We start from the raw sequence: 11,247 nt of genomic DNA, 5'->3' as shown, positions 1-11,247 counted from the left end.
CACTAACTGTAAGATCTTCTGGCCATGTCTCTTTTTTTGATGATAGACTTCTATCTGGCATGGGGGAAAATATCCGCCCGGCCCCCCCCCCCCCCCCCCCCCCCCCTTAGTGGCTATAACATTTTTATTAATATCAGCAGGCCCGTGAAGTTTTGTATGTACCTTTGCCTGCATGGGGGACACATACCCTGAAAAGGACAACCCCTGTTGTCCAGCTCTTTCTCCCAGCATATTGGTTTAAACAGACACACCCTCTAAACCAAGCCAGAGTACAACCATTTTACACAAAAAGCACTACTTTTTCATGGGCCGGAATTACCACAAACAAGTCTTCAATGTCAACAAGTTACACATGTTTACAAACTACATGCTATCCCCTGTCACTTCAGTCAAACAGTTGCCACTTCATAGCTGTCTGCCATGAATTAATCACAGTCAAACAGCAGACTACTTGCGCGGTCAAATTTCCGGATTTTGGCAATGCACGTTTGTATATAGTTCCCATTTTCAGTTTGAATTAAAAAAAACTGCAGGAAAAAAATTGGTAAACTTTTTTTCTGTTATAAATAAGATATTTGTCTAGCCAAAAACATAACAACTAGTTAGACCCCTGATAGGTGGAACGAAACTTCACGTTTTTCTGTTCAACGGACGGCCTATTACTAGCGTATTTATGTCCAAATGTCCGTCTAGCTCTCTTACAGTCAGAGTACTCGGGCTACCTCCTTACCTCCACCATATGTCCTTGATCAGATCTTTCAGAGATACTCGAATAATATGACCACGGCAGACGTGTTTGAACGTTTTGAGAATGGAAGCGCGCGACAAATGGTTGACTGATTTAAACTAAAATTGTTTTGATGGTTTTTGGTGGGGGGTTTTTAAAACTGGTTTTTGTGAATTAAAAAAAAAACCCAGAGAGAGTAAAGTTTGTTTTATTTAACGACGCCACCAGAGCACATTGATTTTTTATCTTATCATCGACTATTGCACGTCAAACATATGGTCATTCTGACACTGTTTTTAGAGAAAACCTGCTGTCGCCACATAGGCTACTCTTTTACAACAGGCAGCAAGGGATCTTTTATTTGCACTTCCCACAGGCAGGATAGCACAAACCATGGCCATTGTTGAACCAGTTATGGATCACTGGTCGGTGCAAGTGGTTTACACCTACCCACTGAGCCTTGCGGAGCACTCACTTTGGGTTTGGAGTCGGTATCTAGATTAAAAATCCCATGCCTCGACTGGGATCTGAACCCAGTACCTACCAGCCTGTAGACCGATGGCCTAACCACGATGCCGATTTTGTGAATTAAAACTTTGGCAGTATTATGCTTCCGTATTTAGGATAAAAAGCATACTATATATAAATGTATGTTTTTCTACAGCAGTTTAAAAAGCTTCTTATGTAGAAATTGCCCAATGGCTGAATGAAAAATAGCTCGATGCGCCCACCTATGAGAAAAATTATCCCAGACCGACCACGAGCGCTTTACCACTTGGGACTACCCCCACCCACATTGCCCACTGCATAATGCTTTTCCTGTTTAATCTTCAGTAGACTTCATGAGATGATTTGATCCACTTCCATTCGAGATGATCGTTCATCATACTGGTGCTACCTGTGCTAGTTTCGACTTGATCTTCTGCCAAGAAAAGACGGACCACCGACACACCCAATGTTTGAATTAACAGACACTAAACAAGCTTTTTTTTTTAAAGGTCAAGTGTATAACTATAAAAGTAATTAGTTTTTTATTTTATTAATTATTTGTTTATTAACAATGTTTGATGCAACTATAAAGCAAGTTTCACTGATCCAGGACTTGCAGTTTGTGTGTTATAACCAAAAATATAAAATGTAGCTAAATGCAAAAGTTACTGCAGTGTTACCTCAACAGTAATTATACCTATATCTCGGCCATGGAAAAACAATATAAGTAACAAGAAGATCTTTTCCACCTTTTATTATGTTCCCCAGATGAACACCTGGCAGCAGAAGAATCATTGTTCATAAACAGACATGATGAAAACCACAATATATTATGCATAACATATTTTTGATAATTTAAAAACGAACCGTCGACATTATATACATGTAATTATAATTCTAATAATCAATTTCCATGTCCATCACAGTCAGAATGATAACCCTCATTTGTGGTGACAAAGCTAAAAACAAAATAAAATAATATGGAACCAAAATAAATAATTCTTAATTATAAATCCACACAAAACAAAAACACAACTGCTTCATCTATTTGAAACAGATTCTATGGTTTGGAACTGTTGTTAATAAAAAAACTAAATACAGTGAACAAACAAACAAACATGTATTCTTTAACTGTGGCATGAATATAACCGCAATCAGAAATCATCCAGAACTACAAACCTATAAAAGCATTTTTGTAAAATAACCACTTCTCTAGAAAGTGAAATTTAGGTACATGTATTATTTAACCTATATAAATAGATTAATTTTCTTGGTGGTTTGGTCTTGGTAATTTATAATTATGCTGTCAAATCTGAGGCCAACAGGTACCGAGTTAATTTTACAGTACCAGCTCCAACCCTGGGAAGGTTAAAAGTCTGTTTAGTTTAACAACACCACTAGTGTATAACTGATTTAATAATCATCAGCTTATTGGGAAGGTATAATGCCCATACACTAATGACTGACATCCTCTCTCCAACTCTCCCCGTCAATCTCTCTTTAACCACTAACACACTGTCTCTCTTTAATTACTAACAACCACCATTAACCTCTGTCAAACAACCACTAACAACAACCATTAACCTAACAAACAACCCTGATAGATAAAATATATGCCAAGGACAACATGCTTGAACTTTAATTGGATTTAAGCACAAAAATAAATTAAAAATGAAATGTTCATTCATTCTACATATTATATTACAAGCCATATGAATGGACAGCCCTCCATCATGATTGGTAATGTAATGTTTATTCATCTTTTATAACAGGCAATTTCAAAATGCTTGACATAAACCAAGATACCTATAAAATAATTCCCTGATCAACTAATTTTAACTGCACTTTTTTTCTTCATTATAGTTACACCTACATGATCACTCGGGTTATAAAGCTATTTTTCTTTCAAACAATGGCCACAAAATCACTACTGTATACACAAATGTCTTTATCTTAATGTAACAAAAGCTACAAAATCACTAATGCATCCAAAATGTGATTGTACTTTTTTAAATAGGTGCAGAGGAAAATGAGGGTAACTTACGACCAATGCTACGGAAAGCTGTCACAAATATATATATATCACATCATTGTGCAACTCGATGATAATAATAAACACAGGCCTGCAATATAATAATGTAAGTTTTTGTTAATAATAAGATTGTCACAATCAAAGCACTCATGTACATGTTAAACTACTTAATGAAAGAATGAATGGATATTGTTAGAATTGGGGTGAACATGTTTTAAATATTAATTCTTTACCAACTAAAAAAGTTTTAACACTTTTTTTTTTAACAACAGCTTTTACTTTTATTAAAGTGACAGACCCTAGTTTTTAAAAACTAACATATTTTTCACTATTAAAGCCGTTTTTTATAATTTAAATGAGAAATATTTACATTTTATGATTTGGAATATTCATTTTCATACACATGCAGGGCTCACGCTGTGATTCACCAAAGGCGCCAATGGCATGAAGTGATTCTGGACATCCAGGTTTTTGTAACATCCCAAAATGCATTTTTCATAATTTTAAAAATGCACATTCATCTGAGAAGTAATGGTTATTTAGACAAGCTCTAGTGATTTATAGACTGTATTTCCATGTTTAAACATCACAAACTTTAGCTTCCCTCTGTTATAACTTTATTAATATGTGTTGCAGGTTTGTAGATCAACTAAACTTAAGAGTCTATTTTCACGGGCTGAAACTAGGGTCTGTGCCTTTAATACATTTTTGTATTCATCTATAAATTTGTATTATCTTCCTTTCTCTCTTCCAATAAAAAACATATTACACACACACACACAAACACTCACACTATTTCTATGGTAATTAACCCAAACTAAATTTATCATCTATTTTATCATCTACATTTATCATTAACACACAAAATCTAGCCAACTAAACACAGCAGATGCTAACATATCTGAATACCAACAAATAAAATAACCTCAATAAAAAATATGCACTAATCAAATAGAAAACAAGAATTGCATGGAATTAAATGTGTCACCTTCCATAAATTTAAAGTATTCTGTACACTATGATAAAAATCGATAGGTGCAACTATAAACCAAGTTTCACTGACCTAGGACTTATACAGTTTGCGAGAAACTTATCTCAACGCGGAACTTTAATCTTAAACTTTAATCTTAAACTTTAATGTTAAATTTTAAGGCATAAGCTGATGTCTGTTGCCGTCAGAAAAGTAATAGCTAAATCTTGCCTTCTTACTTCATAATGGCGAGACAAAAACTGCAACGTTGAACTGGTTTCAACTTCCATGATCTACCACTGATCCAATGCAGACTGTCTGCAAATGTATTCCCATAAAGAAAATTCTTTGATCAGTGTCGCTCTGCATCAGTCAGTTCCAGGAAACCAGCAATAAAGGCATACTGTCACAGATTTAAGGACCTTATTTCTTTAAAAACGGATAATAAATCAAAATTACATTAATTTTTGGAGACCAAATCTAGCTATTGCATCACCATAACTGAACCATGATGGAGTGAAATCCATGTCAACCCTCTCAGCAATGTTAGTTTTTGAATTATGGACCATTGCCATAATTCAATTACTTTTACAAGATATCATTAATAAGTGGGGTATGGCAATGATTGAATAAAGTACATTTAGGGACAAATCCAATATATATATTTTCAAGTAATACTTTGTTAAGCCATGTAACAGGTCAGTGGTCTGTAACAATATGCCTTTAAACTTCGTGGACTTACAGATCAGAAATATCTAAATATGAAAACCTTATTAACTCACCAAAATGCATAATATTATACTGTTACTGCAAACTAATCTACCTGTAGTAACTGTAACAAAATTACACACATACAACAAAACTATTTTACACGTAATAGGATTGCAAAATAGGTTTAGACATTTTGCTACAGATGATAGAAGATGGAAAAAAAGAAAAGAAAACTGCCACTGCCTAGTAAATATTTCTGAAATGAACCTAATGAAAATACAAAAATAAAACTCATGGGTGAAAAATGCGAATTACGATCATAAATTTATGTGTATAAAAACTGGTTACTTACATAAAGAACATACAGAAGATGAAATGATTAATTATGTAACAATTTAACACGAAAGAAGCAATTAACAAACACAATCCAGCTTTATCTATTTAAATTAATTCTATTGTCCAGATGGTAGTAGAAGAATCATCGTTTAGTGAAGATATTTGAATTATCCGCCATTATTACTAAGCACAAACCCCTCACAACACCCACCCCCCCCCCCACTAACCAATTAACATATATTGTGGTATAAAAGTGAAATGTTGTGCATTTGTATACAAACCAATAAACTTCAACAAAATACACATTGTAAACAATAATCTGAAAACAGAATGGATTTCACAGCAATCACAGACCAATAAAAATATTCATGAAAATAATTAAAATGGACATCATTACAACAATCCAATCCCACTAACTTTTAGGAGTATTAGTAAAATATATTTTACGACCTGGGTTTTACTGAACACTGTAAACAGAGAATACTACATGAGTGGCCGTTAGATACCGTTTATCTTAAGACAAGTTTTTGTTAAAATGTATAAAACGAGCGATACATTTTTTAAACGAGTTGTAAGATAAATCATATCTAACGGACACGAATGTAGTATTCTATTTCTTACATAACTTCAGAAAACAATTTTAAAATAAATTTAAATGGCTTTTCCAACTAAAAGAAAAACCTATGTACGGCCCTAGTACTTATAGTTGACTCGTCAATTTCAGGTCAACTTGTACATCACAGAGTGATCGATTTGACCATGCTTTTTTTTTTCATTGGTGACCTGATCATCACCAGTCATATGTCTTTAAAATGTTATTGCACGTGTATGTTATAAAAAATAACAAATGATGTTCTCACCAACGAGTGTGTAAGAAAATGTTTTAATTAACATTAGTATTGCTTCATAACAAGACCTAGTATTCAGCTTCAACTAAATAAATACAAAATAAAACTTTAAATTATTAAAGTAAAATACTTTGAAAGAATGGGATTAGTTTATTATGTTTCAAATCATTGTTTGAATAATAAAAAAAACATTCTTTGTGCTTAAACAATTAGTAAAGTTAAAACAAATTTTATATATGCAGACATATTAATTGCCTGTATTCCCCATGCTATATTTTCACTTTAAAAATCAAAGTGTACGAGATGGAGTGTGGGGTGGGGGTGTTGTGGTAAACATGAGTGCAGACAATTCATATTTAATACCTTTACTTTAGATCAGTCAGCTCACATCTGCACTTGTTATGGATTTCCCTAAAATCTTTTACTACAGAGCAGAATTTTATGAATACTGCATGATGAAAATGTGGTAACAATCAATCTGAAAATTGCACAAAATAAAATGCTCCTCATTATGACTAACATAAACATTAACAGTATTTACGACCATGGGCAGCATTCTCAGACATGTTTATGAAGCTTGTTATCTCTTAAAGTCACAATGAAGTCAATATATGACACAAACATGTATTACAGGTCCACATTACTACAGTTTTATACAACAGGAATGGGCTCAAATACGTGAATATATACAGCAAGTACACAAATAAATAATTACTATCCATATGTACAGGAGTCCCCGGTAACAGAACAATTATAAAACATCATGAACAAGAACAGGTAACTCTAAACCAATTTAATTATATTAACATATCTGATAATCAACAAACAACCTGCAACAGAGTTACTGATATTAGCCATAAGTGTTAATGGTAACTATATGTAGTTGCAAGTTCAATTAAAACACCAACAAATAAAAACACTAAAAGAGATGTACCTTGTAAACCATTAAGGTAGCATATACCAATACCTACATTGTGTATATTTTATTTATATATTATCCCCAAATCTATGACAATATCAGGGATCTATGACCTATCTTTACAACTTCACCAAAACGACCTTTCGACTTTGCCGTGTGCAAAGATATGGTTTTGATTAAGGAAAAGGCTTTGTCATTCAGATTTAAGGTATGCTAGTCAGGGTACTGACTGAAATTTGTTTTTAAAACAGACAGGTCTACTCATACATATGCTAGGACTTACTCCTGCTCCCCAGAATGGACACTGTTACGATCATAACATTCAGACACAATATGGGTGGAATGGCATTCAGTGATGATGTGCTTGGCTTGGGTGCAATGGTAATAAAAGTGCTCATTAGAAGGGGACCTGTCAAGGTTTATCTCCCATTTCCAATGGGGCCTCACAAGTGATATATGAGTCTATGGCATGTGCTGTCTTGTCTATGAGAAAAGTACATAAAACAGATCCACTGTTATTATCCACTACATATATGTGGTAGCAGTGGATTTTCTCTCTCTCAATCTAGATCAAATGTTAAAATAATCATGTTACACATCAAATATCCACAGTTTATGTGTTAAATGAAATATTTGTTGGATTTCACAACCCCAATATATTACTAAATATTACATGCACAGTTCACTATGTTCATTCCATTTTAAAATATTAAATAACAAGACATGTTGAAAATCCCCCTAAAAAAACACAGCTTAAAACCCTCTCTGTTGTGGTTTCTATAAACATAACATACTAACCACAACACAACCTCAATCTACAATTGATAAAAATACTATAAAGCTTGGCCTATATTTTCAAAGCTATCTTAGTGCTACTATATCATAAAACCATTGGAGTTATGATGACACTATGGCATGTTGTAGTGATGTCATAGCCTACAATGGTTTTACGGTATCGTAGGGCTAACATAGCTTTAAAAATATTAGCAATAACATATTAAAATACAATTAGCTCTTTTGAACTTTTCCCCCCAGTGAAAGTTAGCAATCAAAATGAATATATTGATGCTTAACATTTCCCACTAAATTAAACAATTTGAACATAAAACCCCACCTATATGTTATATATATGCTAAATAATGCCCATAAAAATAATTTAATACATGTGTGTATAAGGAAAAAAGAAACCCTAACATATCTGTTCCCAAAATTTATTTTGTGTACCCAGTAAGAAAAGCTTTAAAAACAGTTAATCACAAGTACAAAAAAGAATTCCTGAACTAAATACAAACATTTATGGGCATGTAATATTTTTAAAAAGCAGGGCTTTTTTATTATTATTATTTGCAAGGTACATATTTATATGGTTTTATTTTAGTACAAATCTAACTTCCCAATAACCTTAAACTGACATTTTAACTTGCCCACCATATCACTAAAAGTATCAATGAAGGAAATGTCACATCTTACAAAAACTCATATATATATAAAGTTGATTCCCACAAATGAAGGAAATGTCACATCTTACAAAAACTCATATATATATATATATAAAGTTGATTCCCACAAATAAAATGAAACAAGGAAACCACGATGGGTATATAACATAACACATATTAAATAAATATTTGAGAAAACCTAACTGCATGACAGGAATGTTTTTATGAGCAACATCTACAAATACAACCATCAGAAACCAGCGTTTTTCTGTCAGTGCACTGCAATACAAGTTCAAATGCAATCTAACCTATTGGACTCTTTGTCTAAACAGCTTCAAGGAGGACAACTAGAATTCACTGGTATACACTGAATGCTACTTAGACAGATTTCATCCAACAGGACTGTGATCGTGCTGGTTTAAATTGAAAATCCAGTTTGCACATGCGCTGTTTTGTACAGTCTACTTAAACTGGTAAAAATAAGACTCTATATACTGAGAAAAAGAAATAAGGAAACACTTAGTATTGTAGGCCAAATTTCAATCTCTGTTAGCATTATAATGTCTCTAAGTACAAAGATATAAAGTGAGATTGAATGTCTGTACTGTGAGATTGATAACACTGTTAATATCCCGACACTAAGGATAAAGGTTTTGGTTGCAGTCATTCTTCCCTGTCAGTGTTAGTGCTCCCTTATTGTTTTCTGAATATTATGTACTCTTGGAACAGCATAAAGCAGTAAAGATATCAACAAATTCATAGGGCTTTATTTCTGAAACCTGATTTGACTCTCTGTCTTGGACCCATCCACCAGGGAATCTCGGAGAATGTGTCTAAGACAGCTGTGCTTGAACTTTCAGTGGACGTAAGCATGAGTCAAATGGTTGATTGATTGACTGATTTGACACCCATATGAAACTGCGGGAGAAGACGAATGCATTAGTGTCAAACCGTGACACACACCTTTGTGTCATTTTGTACATCAGTTTGTTCAGATGGCATTGTCAAACTTGATTAAGCAGACTTAAGTCTTATGAAACTAGACTGACACTCTCTTACCACATGTTATACACCAGTTTGTTTATAAAGTACTGTCAAACCTGATCAAGAGGACATCCTGCCATAAAATTTGAAACCTAAAATGAAGGCCTATTAACTGAAAAAACAAGGACATTGGACAAACATCAAGAAAACTGCATAGTGTTTTCAAAATTAAACAGTTTCTGAGCCTTTCATTAAACAACAAAGTCAGGAACAATTTTCAAGGTACTAAAATTCATAATTCTCAAAAGATCTAAAGATTTACAGCTTTGCATACAAATAGCAGCATGTAGTTAAGAGTCTGAAGACTGCTAACGTCTTGAGTTTGAGAACAAAATAGTCTATAAAGTTTTATAAGCACAGCCGTGTTTAGCAGCCACTTGTTAAACATATATTGATGGAAAGAAATAAGGAAACACATAAACAGCGACAGCAAATATCATCCCTAGTATTGGGAAGCTAACCACGTTAAGTGTTATTCAATGACACATTACCGACATTCAGTCCTACATTACAACTGTATTTTAAACATGCATTACTGCTCTTAGTAATCCATTAAATATGGTCTCAAATACCATGTATTCCCTTATATCTTTCAATTAGTATACCTGTATATATATATATATTAGTATATCTGTATATATATATATATCTGTATTAGTACATTAGTATATATCATCACGGTTTAACTTAACTCTACATCCAAAATAATGGCAGATTTGGGATCCTTGGGCAATTTCCATTCCAGAGATGTCATTCCTATCAAGACTGGACCAGTGGTGATTTTTACCAAACTGTGCGGGCTGTAGCTCCCAAACCGTTGGTCCGAATGAGGTCATCTTTGAAAATTAAGGTTTCTCAGCCATAACCACCATAGAAACAAAATTCCTCTTCTTTTGGGTGATTTGATATGCAGTGACCCTATAGTCTCATGAGGTCACTTTCATGACACACCTAGCTGGCTTCTTAACACAAGGTTGACCGTATTTACAAGATTCTTTACTGCAAACATTTTACATTAATCGTTTATCACTTTCTGACATCATAACATGCTGAATTGCATATTTAATTTATTCTGTGAATACATGGTAATTGTAATTTAGTACCTAACTACACAACAAACTAAAGTGCCGAGAAGACGGGGTAAAAAGTGTGAACAAGATGTGCCACTATGGAATCAGGTGTCTGTATATAACATGTTCAGAGAGAAATGGACCAGTCATATTGCTGCATAGATAATACTCGAACACCCGATGAGATCATGACTATAAACGAGAGCTATTACATGGATGTAGTAACATGCGATGAGATGATGGAATGAGTATTGTCCTTCATCACTAGGAGGATGCAGGTGGGGCTTCATCCTTTGTATCAGAAGACTTTGATCTGGCAATGAAAAAACCCCCCAAATATATATGTAACATATAAGTACTACAAAATACACAATGTAATTTTAAGTAAATAGTTATTAATTATGCGAGAGAATAAAGAATATTGCTTTAATGTTTTTGTTCTACCATTTGTTGATTCAAATCATATTTATTTAAGAAAAAACTAAATAGTTAATTTATGTTTTGATTAACACAAACACACAAATAAAACCTGATTCTTCCTATATTTATCTTCTTATACAATTCTGCAAACAGTTAAGGATTGTCTGTTATTTATTTTACGTTCATCGGGTTATGTAAAAAACAAAACATCTACAAACTGTGTGAATCGTCAAATAATACCC

General features: G+C 33.4%; 1 protein-coding gene across 1 annotated transcript in view; it reads right to left on the bottom strand.

Moving 5' to 3' along the window:
• Positions 1 to 4,827: 4,827 nt before the first annotated feature.
• The window catches only part of LOC121378323 (putative pyridoxal-dependent decarboxylase domain-containing protein 2), a 57,069-nt gene continuing 50,649 nt past the window's right edge, over positions 4,828 to 11,247 (bottom strand). The window contains exon 23 of the mRNA XM_041506434.1: positions 4,828 to 10,898. Coding sequence (XP_041362368.1) covers positions 10,850 to 10,898 — 49 coding nt within the window. The 3' untranslated portion in view covers positions 4,828 to 10,849. The remainder of the gene's footprint in view (positions 10,899 to 11,247) is intronic.

This window comes from Gigantopelta aegis, chromosome 8 (genome assembly GCF_016097555.1).
Source record: "Gigantopelta aegis isolate Gae_Host chromosome 8, Gae_host_genome, whole genome shotgun sequence".
Taxonomy (NCBI): domain Eukaryota; kingdom Metazoa; phylum Mollusca; class Gastropoda; order Neomphalida; family Peltospiridae; genus Gigantopelta; species Gigantopelta aegis.
Note: the sequence above shows the minus strand (reverse complement) of the source record. Positions and strands in the feature narration are given on the sequence as shown.